The sequence below is a fragment of the Astatotilapia calliptera genome, chromosome 16 (assembly GCF_900246225.1).
Source record: "Astatotilapia calliptera chromosome 16, fAstCal1.2, whole genome shotgun sequence".
Taxonomy (NCBI): Eukaryota; Metazoa; Chordata; class Actinopteri; order Cichliformes; family Cichlidae; genus Astatotilapia; species Astatotilapia calliptera.
The window spans coordinates 7,463,296-7,491,158 of NC_039317.1; the positions used below are offsets into that span (position 1 = coordinate 7,463,296).

Consider the following 27,863-nt stretch of genomic DNA (forward strand, 5'->3'; position numbering starts at 1 on the left):
GCCCGAAAGCTTGCCTAGTTTTCCAAGAATTCTCTGACTGAGCAGTGAGGCCCTCGCCATCATGACCTCTGAAACACTCAGCTCGACTAGTATGCTGTTTATACATGCCATCATTTACTCTGTGAGATGTTTCATTAGCTGCCTGTTTTTGTTTAGCAACTTTCCAATCTTATCATCCCCACCAGAACATTAAAGCATTTAACCATATAAACTTAAATACATCTGAGCTACTGTGGTTAGCACTGTTGCTGCACAGCAAGAAAGTCCTGAGTTCAATTCCACCATCAGGCCTGGGTCTTTCTGCGTGGAGTTTGCATGGGTTCCTCCCAGGTACTCTGGCTTCCTCCCACAGTCCAAAGACATGCAGTTAATGGGAATAGGTTAACTGGTTAATCTAAATTGCCCATAGGTGTGAATGTGAGAGCGAATGGTTGTCTGCCTGTATGTGTTAGCCCTGCGACAGACTGGCGAGCTGGGATAGGCTCCTGCAACCCTGGAAAGGATAAGCGGAAGCAGGTGGATGAAAAATATAGTTTCTACTATGGAGATGCATATAGAAATGTCACAAGTAATAAATGATGAAGTTGTGATTTTACCCATTCTCAGTAACATTCAAAACAGTAGGAGAGAAACTTGTAATGCTTTCCAATGAAAGTTATTCTGGTGTAAGCATTACTTACACATTATTTAGGTAAAGGATGAGTTTCTCTTCTACTTCTGTCTGTGTGCCAAAGAGGGATTCCAGAAATGTATTGACAAACAGATTAGCAGTTCAATATACACTTTTCACCTGTCATTTTTCCTTGCGAAGCTTTAAAATGATTTACACGTAATGACCAATAAAATGATCTTACAATATTCAGTCTCTTTAAAAGTGGGAGCTGTTCTTTGCTACACTACAATACTCTTAGATTTTGTTTAGTTGGAATTATCTTACTCGATTTATTAAAATGTTGAGGACTCTACATTATTTAAATGAGCAACAGCTCAACCATAATGATGCATATCATATTAATACGTAGCAGGACAAAGTAGAAGGTCTAGCGAGACAGCAAAAACACCCTTCAGCCATATTATTTGTTTATTTATTTGTTTAAAACAAATATGTGTTGATGTTGCATAGTTTGGCCACCAGAGGGCACTCTGCAACTTTCCTATTGGCGAGGTGTTTGGAATGCCACAAGCAATAACTAGCTGATTCGAGCAAAGCCAGTCAGATCATAAATTAGTAAATAATTAACGAAACATAAAAAAAAAAAAAATGTTAGGGAAATCGGTTTAGGTTTAATTTGCCTGAAAAATCGGCATCATAGTAACATTGGCTAGTATGTTGGAATATTTGATTTTTTAAGTCACCAAATATCGGTATTGGTATCGGCCTTAAAAATCATCTATGCTATCTTCAGCATGTAATTTTATTTATTTTTTACATCTGTAACTGTAAAGTAACCACTAACTAAATTATCAGATAATTGTGGAAAATACAAAGTACAGTATTTCTGTCTGAATGTAGCATAGTAGAATATGAAAATGTAACTTTTACTTGCTAAATAAATTTCCTTCACACAGATGTTTGTTTTTTTGGTTTTTAATATTTTTGTTTAAAGACTGCCTTTCCAAGACAGGTTTAGCTTCATGCATCTTCTTTTAAAACTCTCAGGGATTTTTTTCTATCCGTCCTCTGAGTGGTGCTGTTTCAATGTACTGCCATCTTGGATTTAAAAAAAAAAAAAAAGGAATTTGGTGGAGATTCCAGGTGTCTCTGACCAAAAATGACACAGATTTGAGCTAAAACAAACAAACTGTCATCAAGTGTGAATTAGATCAATTTGTAGAAATGTTTAATCATGCTGGGTTTTAGTTTTACAGCACTGATATTAGCTGCATGCGTTTATACCTCCCAATGGCAAACCTCTATCATCCATATACCTTCAACTGCTCAATACTTATGAATAAAAATCATAATTGAGATGACGAATCAAAAAAAAAAAAAAGTGCAAATAATGCAAGTCCATGGAAAAGTAAGAGAAGTATGAAAGGCAGGAGAACATTGCTTATCTTTTATAGAGGAGCTTTTATACTAAATATTGTACAAAAACTAGGCAAAAACATGTATTAAGCAGATGACTTATCATGTACAACAACCTTATTTTTCAGACTGAATAATAATAATAATAAAAAAAAAAACTTTCCATATAATGAATGAAACCCAGCAGTGTGTGCAAATATATGCACACATTTTATTTAGGGCAGAGAGACGGCCTCAGGTAAGCAGCACCTCTACAAACAACAGTGAACTCTTTCACACAAACAGTGCATCTATCTGCGCAAACATTCAGAGCCAAATAAAAAAGTCAAAGTCAAAGTGAAGCGACTGTACGGGTAAAGGAAGGTGCCGACAAGGCGGTGAGAAACTGTTATACAGAATCAGGAGACAGTTCTCATCATTAAAAACAAGCTTCCCATTGCTCTGAAACAACTAAAAAAAACCAACTCTGCGGTTTAATCATTACTGCTGTAGTTTAAAACATCTTTAATGGTCTGAATCCTTCCTTTCATCTGTTATGTGAAAGTAATTTAGCACTCCTGAAACTGACCACAAATGTGTAATACATTAAAGTGAACACTTCTGCTCTAACACTGACTGACTCACAAACAATCATAGTGGTCACAGTCACAGTAATAGCAATACATGTATTTTGTCCTTATGTAACTTAAGTGATGGTGGACTTCACTGAGATGCTTTACACGTCAGAAGCGAGTTTATGGAGGCTGTTTGTTTTTTTACTCCAATTTGCAATAAGTGGAAACCAATCACAATGTGGGAAGCTGGAAAAAAATATATCAAGTAACACAAAACATCAGAATGCATTTCAAACCGTTTAGCTGAAATTGTAAAACAGAAAACCTCAGCGGTGATATCTGAGCTAGATCTGTCTTTGGCTTTTCAGATATTCCAGTTTCACGTCTTCCTTCGTATCGTGCTCGTCTCTGGTATCCGACACCAAAACACCTACTCCATGTACCGATTCCTCACGCTGTACTGAGATAAGAACAGGCTACAGGTGTCTTAAGACAGGGTTTCAGATTTGCTCCCTTTTAATGCCGTAAGGTGAAATGCACTGGATGCATGCGCTGAGCAAAGCGAAAGTAGTCAAATTTGAAATCTTATTACAGAGTGTCAGCTTGCTGTAAGGCTGCGCTTGATTTTTGAAGCATCTGGATGCCTATTAAAAAAATATAGGGAGTCTGAAAGCTGTGACACCACAGGAGCCAGAAGTATGCAGCGCGATTTAAAAAACACTACACCTGACAAGTATATGGTCATAAAGTGACAGAAACACAGAGCAGACCTAAGTTTCTTTAAAACCGCAGATCAAACTGTAGCCAGTGGGATGAGCAGCTGATTGTGAACATCTGTTTTCTGAACTGTTTACCCAGTTCAGGATTGCCGGGAGAACTGGAGCCTATCGCTGCTGTCATAAGGCGAGCGGTTGCCGGTATCTCACACGGCAAAGAGAGAACCAGGCATCTCACATTCACACCTACAGCAAATTTAGAATCACCATTTAACCTAACATGCATATCTCTGGGAAGAGGCCGGAGCAACTGGAGAAAATCCGAGAGACAGGAACGCCCCAGGCGGCAGTCAAACCCACAACCTTCACTAACCGCACCACCAACACCGCGCCACCATGAATGTTAACATGCAACTTAAAGGTAAGTTTCACTACTAAGACGTTACCATGCCAACCCTCTTTTCTTACAAAGCCTGTTACAGTGCAAATACAGCAAATCTCTTTTGTTCTCTCGTAGCTACAACATCACCACTAATGCTTTTTGTACCATTGTTAACTTAGTCCACAAAACTGGTAGTTACCTATAGGAATGAGAGATAATAGCAGTAAGTGGAGTCACCATTACAGTATATGCAATGTGTTGAATTAAAACACAATAAAAAAAAAAAAAAATGTAAATCTGGATATTTTCTTTACTTTCAGTCACTCAGCTTGAACCACAAAGATCTACAAACTAATGTAAAAAGTGAACATTAAGGCAGCATGGAGACATCCAATCAAACAGCACTGCTGCAATTTAAAGACATATTGCTAGCCTGAGCTGGGTTTGTAGGCAACATCACGCAGCTAGGTGTGTTTATGCAGAAGAATGTCAATAACAGATACTTGGATTTGGTATCCTCCAGTTTGGGCTCCTTTAATATCAGATGATTAAAAACAAAGAAGGTTGCTTGAGGAGACTGAAAGGGAGCAGTAAGTAGGCTCAGCACAGCAGTGATAGAGATGGTAAATATGGGGTTCTTCAATGTACTAGCCGGGCAGTTTGAGACATTTAAGCCCAGAGTGTTTTCCTGTACAAACGAAATAAATTAACTCAAAAAGGAACAAAAACATCAGCGGTCATCACATGACACCTTATAACTGCATATATGTATATAATTATATATAGTCTGTACAGAGCAGGAAATATAAACAGCAACTCTGTGCATGGAAGGCAAAACTCTTCTTCATTCACTAAAAACTCTCTAAGTCACACTTTGAAACAACCTCACACTAGTGTAATGACAAGTGGTAAACAAGACAATGGGCCAGTGGATGGAAAATTTATGGATGCATGTATTGTGTCTGTTCCCCAGAATCCGTGTTTAACCTCACACCGCTCTACTAAAGTGAAATACCAACAAACAACACAGACTTAGCACAAATAAAGAGATGTTAATTATTAAGGGAAGAGAACTGAACAGAAATGTTAATATTATTTAAGGGTAGAGTTAGAACATGAAGAAAAATCCATAAAGAAATGTGTTACCAAAAACAACATGCATGAAAAAGATTTCCATTGGTCCAAGTAAAATGCTAAAAACATGAAACCCCCCCCTAAATAAACAGTGATTGAAAATCCCCTCTTCATATTCTTCAAATTCACCAGAATAGACACAATCAACACACATGTCTAACAGATCCACCCCGACAGAAGGTGGAACTTGGAGAAAGGCACGACACAGGTTGACGTCCGTCTTCAAAGCTCCTCCGGTAACAGTTTCCGATCGCCGATAACTGCGTAGTGATGGCACCTCCCACAAAGGACGGACTGCTCAAAGGTTACGCAAGTCTCTGTAAGATCCTCACATTTATGCTGCATATGTTGGCCCTCACCGCGCTCGGGCCTGGTCTGGAGTCAGATCTCATCGCTGAACTTCAGTTGTCAAGAATGTGCACTTCCATCTCGGGAAGCCAGCTTTAAATTTCACCTCACAACAACAACTTTTTTTTTCCTTCTCAGAGGGTAACGTGCTTGGTAAAGTATCTCAGCTGCTGCTCAGAATCTGCATGTGGAATGATGTGTTGTCCAAGCTTGGTATGACATTAACATCATCAGAGAGCGCGTCACTGCAGCTGCACTCTGTACGCGCAGATGAGGAGCTTGACCTGAGGAGAGAAGATCAGACGGAAACGCTGCTGAGATGCTTCGACTTTTGGATCCTCTCTACATATCAAAAGAAATTCAGCTTTATGATTGGATGACTAACAATTCAAACTGTTTCCTGTTTTCAGCTGCAAAATGTTTTACTTTTTTTGACTCGAACAAATACAAAAAGTAAAGCTGATGATTTGAGTTATTAACATGAAAACCAGCAGTGAGGATATCCTATTGAAAAATACTGTGTGCGTTTCCAAAGTCTGATATTACTTTTTCGCCCCAAAACTACTAAAACACATCAAAAGCAACTGCAAGGTTACAGTGACGCGTTTCTCCACTGACAGTGAGGGCACAGGAAGATAAAACAGTAAGGAAACAGTCCCTAACAATGGCATGCAGCCTTAGATTGTGCCTGTTTTCATTAATGAAGCTCTTACATCTTTTATAACTTTGTTGAGCGTGGAGAGAAACTCCTTCCTATGAAGGTAGTCGAGGCTATGTCAGCATTTCTACACTCTCTGCTATGGGGAGGAATATCATTGTCATTTCAAAGGGAAGGACTGGCAGTTGGGGTTAATAAGGGAGCCACATTATCAAGAGCTCATGAGCAGATACTATTGCACTAATTAACCAAGTCATCGATATTGAAAATGTAGGTGCTGATACAGGAAAAAAAAACAGAGAAGAGATCTGAAAACCTGGCTGCACATTAAAGATAGCTGTCTGTGTAGTTTGCTTCGGAGAAGAAAGCCGTGCCTGTAAAACTGTGTCAAAAATGACGCATTGGCGGTTAGACACTAGGACAGAGGGCTGTGTGGGGGGTCTATACATAAACCAGGAGTAAAAATAGGTTGGGCCTGTGGTTAGGTGTGTTATATTAGACTAAAAGATTTTCCAACGTTAAGAAATTCTGTAGCAGATATGATAGATCATCAATATGGAAGTCAACAATAGCTGAGGACAGACTGAAGAAAACAATGAAATGAACTGAGAGTAACAACTACAAATGAAACCCAGAGCATCCAGTTCATTTATTAACTTACTTATAATGAAACTATATATCGATGACCCACTTTAAAAATGTATACATGTTCTGGGGACAAACTGGGTTTGGATTGAATGCCAGTGAGAGTAGCACACAGACAGGCCCAGGTATCATCTTTGAGGATGAAGTGTCTTCTGTCATGACTGAAAAAGACAAACCCACTCAGCTGCATGCAGTGTCTTTTTAAAAACGGTAAAATCGGAGCGTGAGAGCAAACGTTACAGGATTCTGGATGCTTGACAAGATCAACTCTGACACAAACATAGAAGCTTTGTTATTTGTGGTAGCTGGCTAAACTTAGATTGATGTTGCAGCCAAAAACCAAAGATTGTATTGAAAGGTTTCTGTAAAAAAACAAAAAAACAACTTTGTATATTTCTTTGGGTTGCCTTTAAGATAATGGACATGCCTAGTTCTACACGTAAATCATTAATAATGACCATTTGTGGTATTATTTATTCTTCTTTTAAATCATGAAAAATAAAATCGCATTCCTCAGTTTCAAAAACATTTAGTCAGATTTCCCAATGGGCTGGTTAGAAGCAGTGACCTTTGTATGCCTGATTAAGATGTTTCATATGTTTGTGTCTCACTGTGTGTGTGTGTGTGTGTGTGTGTGTGTGTCACCTTGGCTGCTGGCGCCTCTGCAAGGCGAATGAAGAGTTTGTTGACGCCTGGATTCGGGCTGAAAGAGTAGATGAAGTGACTATCCTGAAACGTTGAAGGCAAAAAGTAGAAAAAAATAAGCAAAAATTAGCACTGTGGCCTAAATTTAAACGATTTAATGAGGTGAAGTACATTGAATCCACACAGTGACATTAAACATGTCTGCATGGTCTCCTGTGAACTGCTTGTTCATTTGCTCAAAGCAGCAATAGTGAAAAACACTGTAAAGAGAGAGAGTGAGGGTAAACAATAGACAAACGACCACTCTGAATGATATCAAAGGAGGATTTAATATAATAAAATTCCGATGGATTAAAATCGTTTTTCAGTTTTATTTTTGTCGATTTGTTTTATAGTTTATCAAATTTCTCAATTTTATCTTTCATTAATCACTTGGCACATTTTGTTTTTAACCAACTGTTGTGTAATCATCATTTCAACCAACCAGGAAAATGGGCAGCTGGAACTTATCGTTGAGCACCACGGCGTGCACACTGCAAGGTCCGCATAGCCTGGCTGTGATCTCATTCAGGAAGTTGGCGTGGAAGATGAAGAGGAGGATACCTGAACCTGGAAGTAGGAGGGATGATAAAACTTCACAGAAAGGTTCGATTGGAATAGAAATTTATAGCCAACACATTAGTGGGATAACGTTCTAATGACGTTGACATTTGAAGCCATTTTTGCACATCAACTCTGGAAAACGTCGGGGTAATGTTCGGACCGTTCTCATACGAAGGCCCGGACACAAGTGATGTGCAGGAGGTACGATGTTTAGCCTTTGACCATGACCTCAAATGATTTCATTCTGCACTATAACCAGTGCTTGTCACACAGCAACACAATCCATCATTACACTTTGTACTAGCCGAATAGCAGGTTCAGTTTACAGTTTAAGGTGAGACAGTGCAGCTAAAAACTGCACACACTGGTCAATTTTGGGAGTTTGGGCTAATTTGCTTCCATAACAAGTCTTCTTACAGACTAATGGAAAGAAAATGTTCCAAATATGAATTTACATCTTTATTTCATAATACCTCATAATGTCTGCTGGACTGCATTGTATGGTCTATGCCAGGGGTGGGAAACTCCAGGCCTCAAGAGCCAGTGTCCTGCAGGGTTTAGATCTCACCCTGGGTCACCACACCTGAATCAAATGATTAGTTCGTTACCAGGCCTCTGGAGAACTTCAAAAAAATGTTGAGGAGGTAATTTAGCCATTTAAATCAGCTGTGTTGGATCAAGGACACATCTAAAACCTGCAGGAAACTGGCCCTTGAGGCCCGAAGTTCCCCAACTCCTGGTCAATTTACTTTTGCCTTCATGTAATATGAACTGTGGAAGTTTCACTTTAAAGATTGAAAGAGACATACAAATCTGAATAATCTTTTTATCTTGACAACACCTATTTAGATATGTATGTTCATTGGTAGCATCTGCTCAAGTACCTATTAATCTAAGCTGTTGCAGGTGTAAAACTGTCCTGTCCGCAGTTCCCTCATCTTTGGATATTTTCTTGTGTTTTGTAGCTAAAATTGAGCGTTTGTAAATTACCTTTTCAAATAAATATGTATAAAACATCACAGTTCAAAGGCAGTTTTATTTTCTCTCGGGATGTCATTTACAAAACATTTTATTAATGTCAACAGCCTAAAGGTTTTTAGCTTTTAGATTTATGTTCTTGGAAAGACTTCAAATCAGCAAAATGTTTAAAACAAATCACCTCAATGGTATATTAAAACGTACATAATATGAATCAATTAAGAATTCTAATGTAAGTAGCGTTCATCCTTTTCAACAGTACTCAGTATCTGATGTCTGCAGTGTTATCCTCCTTTTATGCAGTCTGTAAAAAATGTATCAGTAGCACAAAGCTACTAAAAGAGTAGCATCCTTGCCAAGCATGGCCAGACATGATAAAAACAAAATTCATGAATCTGTCTGGCAACAGAAAAACAGCAAATACACCACCTCTCGAGTGAGGTGGTGTTTTTGCATATCAGGTAATGTAAAAATATGTAAAAATTTGGGGTTACCCTCTGGTTGAGGCTGTGACTTGAAGGTAAAATCCATAGAGAAGTCTGGACCCTCACAAAGCCTGTGGCAGGCCAGAGGGAAGACGGGCTCCAACAGCACCAGACGAGACTCAAAGTATGCTCGGATGGTGTCCTCCGCCACACTGGACAGCCTGCAACATAAATTAGTTCTGTGTAACCAAATATATTTGGTAGTAAAACTGGCTTTACCACTACAGTGCAGGACAAAATTTACTGACATTCCTTTTAAGGATAGAAACCAAAGTAAATGTTTGTCTCTTTAAATATTAATTCACACTATGCTGTCTCCAAAAACATCACCAAACTGATGAAACTATGATGTGATGATGTGGTTAGCACTCACATGCTGATGTGGTCCTTGATGAAGTCACACACCGTCAGGTTTTTGCTTTGCTGGGCGAAGTACATAGCTGTGTTCTGGTGTTTGGACAGGATGTTGCAGTCAGCTCCATACTCCAGCAGGAGGCGCACAACATCAGCGTTCCCTCTTTTGCATGCCTAAAAGGAAGGACGTAATGAACTTCTCTAAAGAAACCTCATACTGGTACACCACAGGTAAGGACTATAAAGTAAATATATAATTTCTGACTGATCTGCTATGAAACAGCACCATTTGTAATCTGCATGCAAACTGTAATTTTGCACTAATTAAAACCAAAGTGACCGTTAGTGTTTGTCTAGTGTTACCTTCATCAGCGCCGTCTCCCCACTCAGCGTCTGAGCATTTACATAAGCCCCGGCCTCCAGTAGGATTGCAACAGTTGTCAAACAATTCTGGGATGACACAAACGGGAATCAAGTGTTTACAAGATAAAACAAAAGAGGCAGATGCCTTTATTTCAGAGTCTTTGACTGGTTTGGCTTTCACTGAGAATTTGAATTAAAATTGTATGCACAGTATAGTTAAAGGCTGCAGGATTAACTTACATAAAAGATAGAGTTACCTTTTCAGCAGCATGCATCAGGGCTGTAGTGCCGTTCTTCTGTCGTTTATTCACTCTCACCCCCTTTTTAATCAGTAACCTGAGGATGTCATCCTGCCCCCCTATTGCTGCCAGCATGGTGAGGGTCATACAACTGCCATCCTGCACACAAACAGATAGACACAGAACTAAAACAAAGGCTGTAAAACAATAAGCTTTTTACAGACCTGCAGTGGAGTCCATTGCACTGTATAGAAATGCCTAAAAAGTGAATTACCATGTGCAGTTTTCTGGGCATGATTTGTACACAACACTGTGAAGAGAAGCTCCTTGTACAATGCCCCATTTGCAAACACAATGAAATCATTATTCGTATAATAATAAAGTTATGGTGATATCCCTGCTAAATACTTATCAATCCCAATTTAGATACTAACCAGTGCAGCCAGTCAATATAGTTTTAGTTAGGTATTTACCATACACCACAAACTGTATATAACACCGGCTTGTTTTCTTAATCTGAAAACAAAACCTAACACAGTTGTATCTTAAACCTGCATTCTTTTTGATGACTAACGCGACCACCTTAAACAATGGATGACGTTACAGTGGTCATGTCTATCTTGCTGTCTTGAGAAGTACCATAGATATGATTGTTTACAATTTTACTTACAGAAGACTAACTGCTCAACAGGCAGCTTTTGAAGATGATTAATAACCTGCTTATCAGTTTGCAAGTTTAATATCAATACCTCCTTGTGCAAAACTGAAGCTAATATAGTATTACGTTGTGATATATTTACTTGAACATCTCCACAAAAATATGGGTTAGAAATAGATTTTTTTTTTTTTTTTTATGTACTTATATAGTCTCAATATTAAAAAACTAAACAATAAAAAAAATACTACATTTACATATCTGCATGACAACAATAATAATCAATATTTACTATAAAAAAATGTATTTAGAAAACACTTAATACAGCCTGTTTACCAAAGTAGCCTTGAGATTCTAGGAATACGTCGACTTGTCATCGCACTGCTTTGGGCGATGAAATGTTTTGCATTTTTATACCATTACTTTTGCACAGAGTATAGATTCTTTTGACCCATATCTGGGTTCGTCTGCTGCTACAACCACACACATCTACAACGACCTAAAGTCAGGCACTGAAATGTGTACAAGTGTAACTGGCTTGTGAGGCTTACTTGTTCTGACATTGTTTTTTTTTTGGTAATTTTATCATCAAATCAGCATTTTATTATGTGGTTTATGACAAATGCATGCACCTTGAGATTTCCTGGAGTTTCAGCTATTTTAATGCTGTTTAGCAATAGTTACTTTGCTGACATATCGATTTCAGATATTGAACATGTGTAACATGTTTGCACGGCCACTTTAAACATCAAAATATGTGACCAAGTATAATTTTACTGTTAGCATGAGTATAAAATAGTCAGGTTTATCAAATCAATACAGCTGCAAACCTTCACCCAACAAACGGGAAATCAAGGGAAATCATTTAACACTTGTCACCAGTTTTAAAATTTTAAGCCAAGAAGCATTTTATTGTACAAGCAGATTTTTGATATGAAGTATTAACTGAAGGCAACATGAAGACTAATACATAAAGTGCTTATACAACAGCAATAAAAACAATGTAACTTCTACGCAGGGAAAAACATTAGTTTTGCAACATTAAACAACAATGGTAGTGCCTGAACAATCATTTGTATCATTACCATCAATACCATTCACAGATTCATCTTCCAAATACAGCTGTATATGTAACTACTGGTATACACTGTAACACAGATGTACCCTTTTTAACAAGGCGGCAACAACACAGGAAAGACGTGATGAAAATCACATGGCAATGTGCTATCTAACCTGGCTGTGTAATCTATTGCAGTCAGTCTTATGTGTGTCCAACACTAATAGCTTTGGTATGAAAGGGCGAACGCTGGTTTCTTAAAAACAGGTTCACTACAGCTACTATTGATCTTAACAGAAAAGCTTTTAAATGTGAATGAAAGCAGCAATGCTGTCCAGTCTTTGAATATTTACTGGTAAAAATGACTCAAGATTACATTTTCTTTGCAAATGTCCTGACTATGGCATCTACAAAGTTGACTGACCTAAATAACAGATCATCAACACCACAACTCTTGTTGAATGTCCAGTCTGAAAGAAGCAACACACTGAACGTGAGGAAGTGCTTCACTCATTTTTTAACTAAAATGTGATCACTTTGTTTAGTCAGTCTCCAAACCTGTATCCATCACTCTGGGCTGAACTAACCAAGCCACAAATTCCTCCTTAAAATGAAATGCGAAATATACTTAGAAACCGTAAACAGAAACGAACATCCTCATCCTCTGTCTAATGTCTGCTAGACAATTATGCATACAGTATATTGCCAAAAGTATTCAGTTACCCATCCAAATATTCCAATCACTTCCATGGCCACAGGTGTGCAAAAACGAGCACCTAGGCATGCTGCTTCTGCAGGTATTATGACAAAGTGGAAGCCAGTGGGAACGACAGCAACCCAGCCATAAGGCAATTTGTTCTTGGCAACTGGATATTAATGTTATAAACATCTAGAAAATAAAAACATACTATAAAGTAATGTAAATGAGTCAAATGTAGTGTATTTTAACTAAAATTAGAGTACACTAAATACAATTAAATGCTAAAATGCTATACACAGTCACTGTATGGGTATACAAAAATACAACACACCTTTTAGGCAGATTGTTAAAGATAAAGATAACAAAGTATAATAATAGATAAGTATTAAGTGGATCTTTAAAGAAAGAAAGTGCTTTTGATATTTCAGCTATAGATACACACAGCTCCTAATTCTCTATTATCAGCAAGGAAGGTATATTATTACTGCTGCAAGCTATCTACAATATATGCTACTGGCTAAAGCAGGAATATAGTACACCTGGGCTTGTTTGGGTAAACGGCAAAGTAAATCTATCACGCTGGACGGTTTCACTGCAAAGGTTGCTGGTAGGCTTTTGATTTCTAATCACCAAAACACATTAAAAAATGCTACTAAAATTGATACAGGCAGTAAGACGGATGCATAAAGTACATGTCAAAGACAAGTAAAAATCCCCCTGTAAATGCCCAGAGGCCATCTTTGCTCTAAAATGGGCTGCCCTGTCCACAGTGGAGGTGGGATTTCCAAACAACTCTTGGTGTTATCATTTTTACAACTACAGTGTGGGAAAGCATATTTGGGTGGCACTACTTGTCACCCAAAAATGATTTCACTAGTGAAACATTACAGGCAAAAATGAGGTTCAAGTCTGCTAAACGATCACAAAACTCAATTAGAATATTTCCTAGAGACAACCTGACAGTGTTAGATAGTATATGCATTCTAAGCTTATTTTCTCGTAAGCCAAAGCTACAGTACAAACATCCCTAATTCCACCCATTTAGTGTATATTTGTGCAATTGATTGCTTAATTTATACTTGAACGTGATCCGGGATACTCTGGGGTCTTTAATTTGAAGAATAAAAGGGCTGCCTATAAATGTCTTGTGGCTACGATGGTATGTTACACTAATTTCCATCAGTTTCATTTTTATACCTTATACAAATTGAGGTAAAGTGATGTCCCTCTCACATCTAAGACCTTGCTGATAACGTGTGGTTATACTGCATGTCAAATAACGTTTACAGGGACAGATAAACAGGACCATCCCACTCAGAGTTTGAATTATGAGTCTCTGGATCTTGTCCTCCACTTTGTTTGGATGCAACAGTATGACCTCTTCTTTTGAGTGACTGAATAGAATTATGTACAAAATATTTGACCTCCCTCCATGTTCTGCTGCTTAAGGCAGGTTCAGCAGCTAAACACGCATCGCAGTCCTTTTTGCCCGGCACTTTTACTAGCTTAGAGAAGTCTCCAAGCTGTCGCCTCACTGCTGCCTGTTCTTCCTCACTCCACAACCTTTTGTTTCTTTTTTGAGGCTTGACAGCTGGATTGATTTGTTTTCCTGCAGAAGACATAGGCGCATTTTCAGATACCACCGGACTTCTGTCAGAAAGACTGGGTCCGTGGATTGTTGGGACAACCTGTGCAGCTGCAGGGCCCCTCGATGGGCTTAAGGGGTAAGGTGGTGAACTTGAATGGTTTAGAGGTGTAAACGAAGACATAATAGGCCTACTTCCATCATTAAGTGTTGAGAATGGATTGACCATTGGAGAACTTACAGTATTTAACTGTGTGAATGTAGGAACCATTGAGGTACTTGGAGTATTAAGGGAGGTAAACGAAGGAATCATTTGTGACGTTGTAGTGTCCTGTGGTACATACACAGACGGAGGTGGCATGTTTGTAGCATTCTGTGTATATGAAGGAGACAATGGCATAATTCTGCTGTTTTCTGAAGTGTATGGAGGAGGCATTAGGGCATTTGTAGTGTTGTGTGGAGTAAATGTAGGAACAACTTGCGTATCAGTAGCATTCAATGGTGTGAAAGTAGAAATCAATGGTTGACTTGTATGGACCATATCTGTACTAGATGAGCACAAGGATGCGTAACTTGAAGTAATCTCTTGGCAGAATGGTGATGCATCTCCCAAGTTGGTTGCTGGTGGCGGCAGCGGCATTGTCATGCAACAATTTGAACTTTCTCTCAAGTTATCTGGGTCGACTGTTGTCATAGTACACACAGTGCTTGTGTCTTCCAAAGTTGTCTTTGTGGTTTGGACTCCAGCTTTTGATCTCTTTGGATTCAAAACATTAAGGTTCCCCTCAGACTTCTGTATGTTATTTCTCCTACGCATTGTCTGTAGTGTGTTGTGTACATAGTTTTTAACGTCTGTCCAAGATCTTCCTCCGAGATCTGGCTCAGCAGCTATGCAAGCATTGCACTCCTTTTTGCCCGGAACCTTCATCCTTGTGATAAATTCACTCAAGTAACGTTTCACTGCAGCCTGCTCATTCTCACTCCAAGGTCTTCTTTTTAAAGCAGGCTTCTGTGCAGTTCCTAAAATGACAAATATTGAGAATCACTGCTACGCAAGAGATAAAATCTTTATCCAATTTAGAATGCAGTTTTAATTTTTTTGCTTTTGCTTTATTGAACCTGGTAAATTTTCTGATCAAGACCTTGTAATAGAGTACAGGGTGGGCCATTTATATGGATACACTGTAATAACATGGGAATGGTTGCTGATATTAAAGTCTTGTTTGTGGCACATTAGTATATGTGAGGGGGCAAACTCCTCAAGATGGGTGGTGACCATGGTGGCCATTTAGAAGTCGGCCATCTTGGATACAACTTTTGTTTTTTCAATAGGAAGAGGGCCATGTGACACATCAAACGTATTGGTAATGTCACAAGAAAAACAATGGTGTGCTTGGTTTCAACGTAACTTTATTCTTTCATGAGTTGTTTACAAGTTTCTCTTTGTTCACAGCCATTGACATGTCGAAGAGGTTAACACGTGAGGAGCGGATCGAAACTGTGTTGATATCTGGTGAACGCAGTAACCAGGTCATTGCAGCAGATTTCAATGCAAGACACCCTACGAGACCACCCATCTTCCATGCTACAGTTAGCAAACTGCTTGCCAAGTTTCGTGAATGGTGAAGTTAACAAACAAAACCACCGCTATTGGTCTGACACTAACCCACAGTGAATGGATCCCTCCAAGACTGTTGGAACAACAAAAGAGATGGTTTGGTGTGGTATATGGGGTACAACGATAGTGGGTCCATTCTTCATCAATGGAAACCTCAAGGCCACTGGATATTTGAAATTGCTACATGTGTTTCCCTCTTTATGCACTGAAGCTGGCACGTTCCCTGAGTTCTTCCAGCAAGATGGTGCACCACCACATTATGGGTGCCAGGTCCGAGCATTCCTAGATGAACAGTTTCCTGGAAAGGGGATTGGTCGTCGTGGGCCAGTTGAATGGCCCCCAAGGTCTCCCGATCTGACCCCCTTAGACTTTTATCTTTGGGGTCATCTGAAGGCAATTGTCTATGGTGTGAAGATACGAGATGTGCAGCACCTGAAACTACAGATACTGGATGCCTGTGCTGGCATTTCTCCTGCGGTGTTGCTATCAGTGTGTGAAGAGTGGGAGAAGAGGGTTGCAATGACAATCCAACACAATGGGCAGCACATTGAACACATTTTATAAGTGGTCAGAAACTTGTAAATAACTCATGAAAGAATAAAGTTACGTATAAACCAAGCACACCATTGTTTTTCTTGTGACATTACCAATAAGTTTGATGTGTCACATGTAGGGATGGGTACCGGTGTCCGGTGCCATCATGGCACCGGTTCTGACATAAACGGTAGTAACCAGACCAAAAAGCAGCGCACATTTCGGTGCTTTTTTTTCCTGAGCTGTGATACACTTCTAGCCAATCATTTTACGTTTCCCAGGATAGTAGGCGGGGCCAGGTACGTACGTTCAGTTAGAGCAGAGCTACAGATTAAAAATGTCCAAGGCGAAGCGGTCAAAAGTCTGGCTGTACTTCACAGCAAAATATGCAAACTCAGCAGCCTGCAACAAGTGCTTTAAGCTGATACTGTGATACTGTCAAAGGAGGTAGCACCTCAAATCCGATGAAACACCTGGCGACGCATAGCGTTTTTTTTTAAAAGCCGAGAAATGCGCCGTATTTGATAGCTTGCTGCGAGACCTCACACTGTGCACGTTGGGTGGGTTGCCAGTTATCGGACCCGGAGCAACATCCCCCAAAAACCCGAAGAATAGAGTCCTGGCCCCTAGCCCTACCAGTGTAGCAGAAATGATGAGGATGATGATGGCAGCAGCAGCCGTTCTTCTCTGCGTGAGTAGCTTAATGTTGTTCAAGTGTAATTTACGTTGAGTAGGCTAACCACGTTATTACATTAATGCATGTAAGGTGAACTAGCAAACATCATCATAGCTACATGCGGCTGCCCTCTTGTTTGATGGCAGATACTCCCTTCACCCTGGACAAAAAGGCTAAAATGACCAAAGAAAAAGTGGGAAACAGCTGAACATGAGAGGTTTTTGGACAAAGTTTGTGTTTTTTTTCCATTGTTTAAGCACTGCTTCCAGCCAAGAGTGATACCATATATGCCCCATAGCTGCAGAAAAGGCTAACATTGTTATCTTTTTACAAAAAAACAAACAGCTGAACATGAGAGGTTTTTGGACCAATTTTGTGTTCTCCATTCTTTAAGCACCGGTTCGAGCACCGTTTAAGCACCGGCACCGTTTCAAAAGTACCGATTTGGCACCGGTATCGGATAAAACCTAAACGATACCCATCCCTAGTCACATGGCCCTCTTCCTATTGAAAAAACAAAAGTTGTATCCAAGATGGCCGACTTCTAAATGGCCACCATGGTCACCACCCATCTTGAGGAGTTTGCCCCCTCACATATACTAATGTGCCACAAACAGGACTTTAATATCAGCAACCATTCCCATGTTATTACGGTGTATCCATATAAATGGCCCACCCTGTACAAAGGTCAAGAACAAAGTAAATTGACTCAGAGAGCAGCTATCAGCTATATTTTGATAGAACAAAAAGGTACTTACCATCTTTTGCACTGCTGTCTGGAAGTGATGGCAGCGTTCGATCCATCTTGAGCAGCTGTTTGCTCACTTCTTCTAGCTGGGATGCGTTTTTTAAGAGTCTGTAACACTCCTGGCTGCTCTTTCCCAACAAGTTGGCCACTTGATCCAGTTCATATTCATTAAGGCTCATTAACTGCCAGGAGCTGGCAATTTGCTCTCTTAATGACGAGGAAAGAAGTGCTTCTGGGTTTTTAACTCCACATTCCATTGCAACCCGTCGGAAACAATCCAACGCTCGGATGAAGGATGGACCTTCAGTCCGTGCAAAAAGGTATGGGTTTGTTTTTGACACACCCGCTCGTTCTCTATTTTCAACAAGCAAGTCAATAGACAAAACCATGCGTTCTGTTAAAAGAACCAGCATGTTCCTTCCATACTGACCTTCTAATTCCAACCTGGTCAAAGCGGAACCAAGTTCTAGCTCCAATTTTGTGCTTTTCCTTATTTGATCTGCAGAGGGCACAAATATTCCTTTGCTCTTTCTCTGAATGTAAGTTTGCAAAAGCAGTCTACCAATATTTCCTACCCTTCCTCTGTTGAACAGACAGACATCAGCTAAAGTTGCTTCACTGAGCTTTTTCCACGTTGACAAACTAGGACTTTCTTTCAGCTCCTTTCTTGTTTCGTCTCCTTCCTCTGTGATAAACCTGTGAAGTTTCATCAAGTCTTCTGTCACAGTTGATTTGTCCACTTCCACTTTTTTGACTTCTTGCTTTAGAGAGGAGGCAAGTGTTTTGCGAGAAAAACACTCATTCCATTTTGTATCAAGAAGTTGTATGAATTTTTTCACTTCGCTTTCTGATTCACTGTCCTCCGTCATGCGACTCTCACCAAATGCAATTTCTGCAGCTCGTTTCAAAGAGTATCCAATCTTCGTGACAAGGGAAATGCTTTTAAACTTACTGGAACTGGGGTCAAATCCACTAATCCTTTTGACCCCTTGAACAGCTAATTCAAATCGGGATGGCAGACATATTTCATGCAAGTACTTTACACTCCTGTCCAGCTCATTTACGGCAAGCACAAATCTACCCAGTTCCCTCATTTTTTGTGCAATGTAAGCAAACTGAGACTTGTCATGCTCATATTTAACAGACAATGCATTGCCATATTTACAAATAAGCGGGTCGTTTCTGATATGCCTCGAGATGTCATCTTGATGCATGATGTGGATGATTTCCTCACAGCCTCCAGTTAAGAACTCTGACATTGGAAGCAGCCGGGAGGCAGCACTGTGACCTCTCGTTCTTTTTGTTTTCTCAGTAGATTTATCGTCTCCTTTTCTAGCTTTACATGACCTTTCGTGTCTCCATAAATCAGTTTTGCGATAAAATGCAAAACAATGTTGACAAGGTAAGAAGTCACGAACTGATATGCTGGGTTTCTTGACCTGTTTCTTGGTCACAATTTCCCCCTCGCCACTTTTAAGAACTTGGCAATTATGTTCATAATCTCCTCTATTGCGAATTTGATCAAGCAATGTCTGTCTGACTTTGGAGCCTTTTGGAAAGTGTATTGCATGGGCAACATCCGTTTCCTCCGCATGTTTCCTTTCCAAATGCTTTGCAAGTTGAGCGAAAGCCATTTTGCAGTATAAACAGAAGTGTTTCTTGCATGACTCTTTCTTCTCTTCATCCAATACGCAAGGTGTCATTTGATGCAATTTCTTACAAGTCCTTAGACTTGATCTTGTTGGTTCTCTCTTTTCCACAGTTTTTGTGCAGCGCCGTAATCTTTTAACCATTTCTTTCGTACTTGATGCAGATAGAACCATATCTGTAATACCTCCCCCTACATCTCCTGGCTCGTCGCCTGAGTCATTTGTTTGCTTTAGGGGGTTTTGTTTATTTGACAGCACTTGATCCGAATGATCAAAATTCAAACTAATTTTACTTGACAAACCACCCATTGTGTCATCTGACGTCTCGTTGTCTTCTCCATCCTTTTGGTCTTCCTTTCCTCGACTTTTCTGCTTGGTAGGTGAACCGAATGCTGCGTTTTCTGATTCAGTAATATCCTTATCATTTTTTTGATCATCCAAATCTTGTGGGATATTTTCTTTTGCAGTGCCTGCTTCGTTTCTTGCACTTTCAGTGTTAGAAGTCAATCTAAGAGCATCACTCGAACTTCTCTCTTCAATCAAGTTCCTCTCTCCTTCAAATGACTTCTTCTCACCAATAGTACTCGCCTGTAAAAGAACAAGTATATGTAAGACTCAGAGCCAAATCAGATCCCATGAATAATTTTGGTAAATTTGAAACACAGACTCTTGGAAAAAATGTAGAAGGGGATGCTTAAATTTGTTTTTAATTTTGGTAGATAAATGGTTCTGACATTTTTTTAATCATTCATATATATTTTTTTTACTCCTGTTTTAGCACATCAGCACCACGGCAATGCCCCCAACCAAGATCCAGGCCCATTCAAACGAGTCAATATGATGGCCCAAGGTTTAGTAACAAAACTCCCTCCTGACACCTCAAGTCTCACGTACAAAAACCACATGTGACCCATTCAAGTATAGTTAATGGCTTTATTGGATCAAGCAGCGTTTCGACATCATAAATATCTAACCAAGTATATGTAGTAATGGGGTGTTTGATGAAATGCTACATGAAGAAAACAGAATGTGCACTGACACTAGACCTACATCCCTGGTTTGGAATAAACAAATAATTAAAGATAAATTTTTGCTGGGCATACCAGTATTTTTACAGAGCTCACTCGTAATATAACACATCATGGCTTCATGTAAAATATGTTAATACCATGTCCAGCCATTCACATAATAACAGTCACTGTGAATTTTGTCATTTATGCTTTCAAATGTTTGATTTAAAAGAAAATGTAATAAACGGTGGCTACAGGTGCATGCTGTGCATATTGTGTTATGGTAATGACAATGATACATATTCTGAAAGCATACATTATGTACCTGATTCAAAGAGTTCATCTTGTCCAAGCGCTTCATGTCTTCAGTGTCTTCAATCACTGGCTTGTTCACTGCAATGTAAAATGATATCACAGTCTCTAAGGTGCACACATTACAATTTACATAGCAATTAATGACTGTTAGGTCTAAGTTAGCACAAATTTAAAGATCCATTTTAGAATTCAAAATAGTGCAGGGTGGTGGTAGATAGGATTGCATGCATCGAGATTTTAACCACATAAAATACAACTTCATTAACAATAACAATAATTTATATACACTTATAATGGCTCTCTGTCCTACTGAGCCTTGAATTAAGATGGTAAATTAAATAAAAATGCTCCTGAACTTGCTGAAAATACCCAGGAATAAGAGTTAATTTAATCACATCCACCTCTGCCATATTCTTTCTACTGTAATACTGTAGTTCAGTCTGAAAGTACATAACATGGCTCTGTAACTCAAAGCTACACAAGTATAATTCAGCTTTAAAACCCTACTAATTACAACAGTGTAGGCTCTGCTATATAAGAAAACTTTTATATTATACTTTATAGTATTACACTAGCATTTCTAACAAGTCATATTTATGTTTAACAGCTTTTGAGACCACATCCTTACCTGGCTTTGTTGCAGAAGGTGCTTGGAGTTCAAGAAAACATCTCAAGGAGTTGGATCATTGGTGGACAGTAAAAAGTAAAGTCTTTGGATGCGCATCTTGAAGAAAAGATTACTTGGAGCACAACACGAAAAACAAAATTGTTCTTCCATCTATAAGCGACGTATAGTTGTCTCATTAGGATGCTTCAGACGCGTTGGGATAAGCTATTTTTTTCACGTTTTCTCAACAATATTTTCTTTTACTGCTGATTTACTAAAACATTTGAAATATCGGATACAAACTCATTATTGTAACAGAGAGGGAAAATTGTTAGTTTATAAGTAGCAGTTTTATGTCATAATAAACATCTTTTTGATATTTTTGTAAGAAGGGTAAAGACTGCTCAACAAAGCTAATATTAGTTTATATGTTAAACACTGTTTAAAGTGTCAAATATGCTTTTAACGATGGTTATGCCTAATGTTTTCCATTTTCCATTTATTTAAAACAATGGTTCTTCTTTCGTAAAACCAAATGTAATTCTGATGCAATGCTAATTATGCATTTGTAACTGGGGGAACTATAGGGGAAAATATTAATGTCTATAAGTGTCATATGTGACAGACATAGCGTGATAGACCATAGTCACCAACTGAATTCATATATATTTTTAATAACAATGCAATCCCTTCAAAACACACACGCACACACTCACTCTTGGGGCCAACCAAGGTGCAAGCTGTGGAATTCTTTAAAATGTGTTTGTGTCTTAGATTTGAGTGCTCAGAGTCTTGAGATATATAAAAATCAAAAATATATTGAAGTAGGGCAGAAACTAGCGAGGAAATAAAACAGACAGCTGGGTAATGTTTATTAGAACATACCTCTTGGTCCAGATTGTAGTCCTCTTTGGAATTAAGTGCCAGTTTTACAGCCATGTAATCTCCACTTTTTACAGCATCTCGCAACTCATCTGGCAAAAACAGGTGAGGAACAAATGAAGTTTAGAGAAAGTGGACATTTAAAGATCTCACGCTCATTTAATTTTTCTTTCTTTTAAATGCCTATTTATTCAAATCTCATAGATCCTCCTTAAAAATGATGTGACCTACTGTGGACACAGAATTCTTTTTATTACAGTCACGGACATAAAACCGTTTTTCTCCATGTTTTTGGTAAACTGCACTCAGAACGAATAATTTGGATGGTAAACAAGTTGTGGTTTTCTCATGGCTTGTTGCAACTAAAAGCAAAAGTCTTCTAAATACCAAGATAGTCATCAGGAAACACTCACTTGGTGACAATGGTGGACCTGACAAGATCTCATCCTCTCCGTTAAGATGTTTCTGGAAATCATCCAGAGTCATCCAGTCCAGATTAAGGTCCATTCCTAGACTCAAAGTGGCCTGGCCCTTGTCTGTAAAACACACAATGCAGAGATCATCAACTGGGATTTCACTCAGAAAATAAATCTAAAATCAATGCATTTGACAAGTGAAGTGTGAATGTCATATTTGGAGGCATTTGTTTAGCCAATCAGAAACATACCAGATTTGTCAGTGCCCTCTGGTGGGTCCTGGGTATCATCACATGCCATAAAGAGTCTAGGCTCACTGTCCTCCCTTTTCTTTCTCCTGTCATCAGAAGGGGTTCTCCGCTCCCAGCTTTGCCGCTGTGGTTCATCTGTCTTATCCCTACGCTCCCGGGTATCATCTCCAGGCTTCGATTTCGCCACAGATTCCTCTTCCCGCTCCTCGGTGTCCAGGCTGAAGCCATAACTCTGAACTGGTCGCGAAACTGACATTGAGGGTGGCAGACAAGATAAAAATACTTTTTGAACAACGTGTCATAAAAATCTAAGACATCAAAAAAAAACAGCTTGTTCTTTTATTGTTCCTATTAGGAGTAGACCTAATACTCACTTATAAACCTGGCCATATGTTGGAATAGAAGAAAAAAAGGTTTGAAATCTCAGGGAAGCCCATACATGTCAATTTAAAGAATAAAAACGTGCAAACATGGAGAGTGTGCGCGTTTGTGTACACACACTCAAATGCTCTTGTTGCAGTTCCTGGTTTTATGCAAGTTTGCTAACAAAGAACTACAGTCTGTCACGTTTAATTAAAAATACTAATAATGAATGAGCTAAACATAGCTATTTTTAAGCTATTTGTGATTACTCTGATCGTCACCAAGTCCTGAGATTCCTGTCAATCACTGCGACACACATTCCTGACACATTTTGTCTTCTGAATTAGAGCTGGTCAGCAGACGAACTATATAAAATACACAATAATAAATAAAATAATAACTTTTGATTGTTTGACAGATCAAATATTTGACCAACACATCTGATTTTAAAGAAAAGACGTTTCTAATGCTGCACGTTATGCTCCTGACATGCAGCAATCTGTTACATTTACTTTAAATCTTTTTACAATACAAGGAGGTGCTGGATGATACTTTTTAATAACAAAATGCTGCTAATTTAAACCCTTTTTCTATGATAACCATTTATACAGCACAGTTCTTTGTGTTCATTAAAAGGCAAACTACACCCTGGCATAAAACACTCGGGCAGGAAGGGGTTAAAGATGCAAAGACATGTAGACTTTGTTTTCACACACCATAGTCTATTAGAGCTCTAGGTTTACATTTCTGTGATCTGCTCTCATCTGGGGCATGTACTATGAAGCAAGTTTAACATATTCAGGATCTATTTTCCTCATCTGGCTTCACTAACAGAAAGATCAGCAATCCCACTAAGAATTCACTCGAAGATGCTTATCAACTCGATGGGGATTCCCAATATGGCTATAAGCATGTTCACATAAAAGTGAAGCTGCTGGCACCACAGGACCAATGACAAGCATCGAATTAGCCTGCTGATAGCAGAGCGGCTGGTTTTACAAAGGAAGGATAAAAACATAATATTAGAAAATATCAAGAGGTGAGACACAGAATAGAGACTGAAAGCAACACAGCTGCTGTAGATAAATAAGAGGTGTGTTTGAAGGGAGCAGTTTAGTGTTAAAAGCGCTGTTTGAAGGTGCTTTGGTCACAAAGACCTGAAAAGACTGGAGCTACTATATTGATAAAGTTTAGCTTATTTGAAGGCAGGAGAAAAAAAAAGCTAGCAAAAATGCTGACTTTGTAACTTAACAGAGTATCACAGCTGTGGGAGAATCTGACAGATTACAGTTTTTATTCCAGAAAGACAAACGCTTTAGGTGCTCTTACAAAGTTTTAGACTATGATTACTATCCGTGCACTGGGGTCTCAGCGATCTCGCAGGAATGGTGACACAGTTTTCTGGAGAACTGACTGATTGGTATATGGTGGTATTTTATACCCTGGTATAAAAATTAACCATCTATTTGGGTTAAACCCTCACAGGCCTCTGGAAGACAGAGCTGTTATTAGAGTTTTATTGTAGGGCAGTAACCTCCTTGGCCCTTTAAGGTCAATTTTTGGAGACCGTATAGCAACTAGTATTTTTTCCTGTCATGGATAAGGTCCTTTATGCCCAGCGGGATTGGTCTGAAGCCACATTGTGTTAATCTGATTCAAGTTCAAGTTTCATGCATACCATCTGATTGCTTGGGCCTCTCCGTCTTCTCCGGCTCTTGTTTCTGAACAGGAGACTCTTTGGTTGTTTTGGGAATCTTCTCAATTTTTCCCAATACCTAAGTGTTGGGACAAAACACAACAACAACAAACTGTTAACACGCTGCATTTTTTAGAGGAAAACCTCTGAGCTGCATATCCTGTTTAAAATAGCAAAGAACATCATCTGAAAGATCACGTTGTGTTTTTTGGTTCCATTTATGAAATACTGGATGACAAAGTTAAAATAGAAATAAAGTATACACCTTTGTGGGTTTGCTGCTGCTCTTCTCTGTGGTGGGTTGATTCCTGCGGGGGGCGCGATCCTTGGCCTCGCAGTTTAACAGGAACTTTTCGAAAAGGTTAGTTGAACCTGTGGTGTCCTTCTGTCCCAATATCTCGTCCTTGGTAACTTCCTCCTCCTTACTCTTGGTGACACCAACAGCTGTAACAGAGGACGAGGACGACGAGGACGATGTAGATGGGACTTTGGGTGGTGCAGACGCGCTCTCCTGCCCTTTGCTCTTTGCTTTCTTATGTAGGGTGGAGTTGTCACTGGAGTCTGATTGTAGCGCAGTATCCTCTTTTGCTTTAGAGCTATGACTCTTCAGTTTTTGGAGGCTGCTTTCTTTCTGAGCAGAATCTGTCTTTTTGTTCTTTTTGTCGTGGATAAGGTCCTTTATACCCTGCAGCTTTACTTCCCACTTCCCCTTTTTTTGTCTGGACTTGTCGTCCAAACTGGCTTTTTCCACCGATTTTGTTAAAGTCTCAGTTGATGCGGAATCGTCCATTTGGGACTCTGACGGGCCTTCGCTCACGTCATCTTCCAGCGGAGCAGCGGCCTCGTCTTCAGAGGTTTCGATCTTCCTCTCTTTCTTCCCCTTCTTTTTCCTCCCATCGTCGCCCTTTTCTTTTTTATGCTTCCCTCCCTCTTTTCCTCTTTCCTTCCTGTGTTTCTTGGAGGGAACAGGGTCATCCTCTTCCGATTCAACCACACGTTTTTTTGATTCAGTCTTTCTCTCCTTGGGTGGAGAGCTTGGGGTTGGGGCTCTGCCTTCTTCCTCATCGGTTTCTGGTGCCGGTAGGGGCCTAAACTCTTCTTTCCGCTTGTCCTTCTTCTTTTTCCTTTTTTCCTTAAGATGCGATTCTTCCTCCTCCTCCTCCTCTTCCCGGACTTTCTTCTTCTTTTTCTTCTTGACAGGTGCCTCCGTTGGTCGGTCTTTGTCGCTGTCACTTTCCGAGTCAGCATCAAACACGTCACTCTTTGGAGGCAGAGGTTTCTAAAGAGAGAACGGGAGGGGAAATATCACATTTTGGTAATAGATATTACTTTTTGACCTTCTGACTTAAGGCTCTATAATAGTTTGTCATAAGTAATTAGAGGTCAATAATACTGCCAACAACATTTTGCCCCTTCATTTTCAAAACGATGTCCAGACAGGTGGGAAAATAACATCGATAATAATCTTAATAACAGACAAAATTTGTTTTAAGTTCATCTGTTGTGCATTAGTTCTATAATCAAGAAAGGAAAGATCAGATTACTTATATTAAAAAGGCTTTAAAGCCAAAGTTACAGGCAGTTTGCTTCTGGCTTAGAAACAAAGATGTTTTCTTGCAACATTTAAAAGAATAACTATACCAACACGGGAAACCTCACCCGGCCCGGACACAGAAGACAGATCGATAACTTTAGGTATAGCGTTTATGGCGCTTCATAAACACTATACCTAAACCCAAGAGCGTAACTTTGGGTTCAACATGCGTAAAGCTACATCTGTGCACCAAGACCAACCAAGTCCCACATAGTAGGGGCGTGCAAAAACTTTTATTTGCTGCTTGATGTGTTGGCGGTGGTTACAATGCCTCATTCCCCTGTAAATAATGCCCATGCCTCATTGCTTGAAAGATCAGACTTACCACACATTTCTTGGTTTCTGCCTCTTTCTTGGCCTTAGCTTCAGCCTGTGACTTCTTAAAAGCCAAGAGGACTTCGCGACAGTCTTCCAAATGGGCCTCTGGTTCCCATGTGTCATCGTCAGAGCAGTAGTTCTTCCAGCGAACTCTGTACAGCACTTCACCCTGAGAACAAGAAAGCGAAGATGTAGCGCTTAGCATGACCTGCCCCACTGACCTGACCTGACAGTGAGATCACGAGCCAACAGGATCTATAGAAAACAGAAGACTTCCACATGACAGCTGAGACAAGCAAACACGGCTGACAGGCCCTGTTAGTTAGTTAGTGTTAATTATGGTATTTTGAATGATGCTGTCTGTCTTTAAAGTTCTAATATCAAAAGGTTTACTGAGGAGACACAGGCAAAACATTTAAAGTTGCAGTGAGAACTTGCTGAAAGAAAGTGTGCAAAACAAAAAGTGTAAGAGTTGTAAAAAACTGTTAGTTTCACAGCTGACTTTTGTGTATTAAGAGTGACTGAACGTGAGCAAGAGAGATGCAAAATCCTGTAAAAAGCAGAGGAGAGTGTGAATATTTTCAATCTTTCCAGGGAGATGTTGACAGCGCTGCATCAGACTGTACACATATGAAGTTAAAGCATCTAAAAGGTGCAGAAGCTCCCACTGGGCACTCCGCACTGCTCAGAAGGACCACAGCTTAACTTCCTGTGCATGTGTTTACTTCGCAGGTGGTACAGCCCAGAGAGACTCCAGAGTTCCCAAAGACCAACGGCAAAAAGTGTAAAAAGCAAGGTGTTGAAAATATCTTAGTAGAGATAGTATTACCTCCCATTCTACCTCAACAATCAATGTGCACATCACAGAATTTGATTCATGAGCTCAACTGGTCAGTAGAGCTGGGCGATAGAACGATAACGATATGTATCGCGATATAACTTTTACTCGATAGAGAAATTAAGCTATCGCGATAGACCTCGCCGCTCTCGTCCTCTTAAAAAAAAAAAAAAAAAAGGGTCAGCCAATCTAAATTAAGTAGCGCAGAGCCGAACCAA

General features: G+C 39.5%; 1 protein-coding gene across 3 annotated transcripts in view; it reads right to left on the reverse strand.

The window, feature by feature from the left end:
- Positions 1 to 1,819: 1,819 nt before the first annotated feature.
- The window catches only part of mphosph8 (M-phase phosphoprotein 8), a 28,370-nt gene continuing 2,326 nt past the window's right edge, over positions 1,820 to 27,863 (reverse strand). The window contains exons 2-14 of one of the 3 annotated variants that reach the window (XM_026144358.1): positions 26,815 to 26,976; positions 25,161 to 26,174; positions 24,878 to 24,974; positions 22,837 to 23,085; positions 22,583 to 22,705; positions 22,173 to 22,261; positions 10,152 to 10,292; positions 9,895 to 9,981; positions 9,551 to 9,705; positions 9,187 to 9,338; positions 7,596 to 7,720; positions 7,112 to 7,195; positions 1,820 to 5,447 (exon numbers count right to left, since the gene is read on the reverse strand). In XM_026144358.1, coding sequence (XP_026000143.1) covers positions 5,406 to 5,447; positions 7,112 to 7,195; positions 7,596 to 7,720; positions 9,187 to 9,338; positions 9,551 to 9,705; positions 9,895 to 9,981; positions 10,152 to 10,292; positions 22,173 to 22,261; positions 22,583 to 22,705; positions 22,837 to 23,085; positions 24,878 to 24,974; positions 25,161 to 26,174; positions 26,815 to 26,976 — 2,520 coding nt within the window. In that variant the 3' untranslated portion in view covers positions 1,820 to 5,405. The other 2 variants (XM_026144356.1, XM_026144357.1) reach the window with 2 other exon arrangements.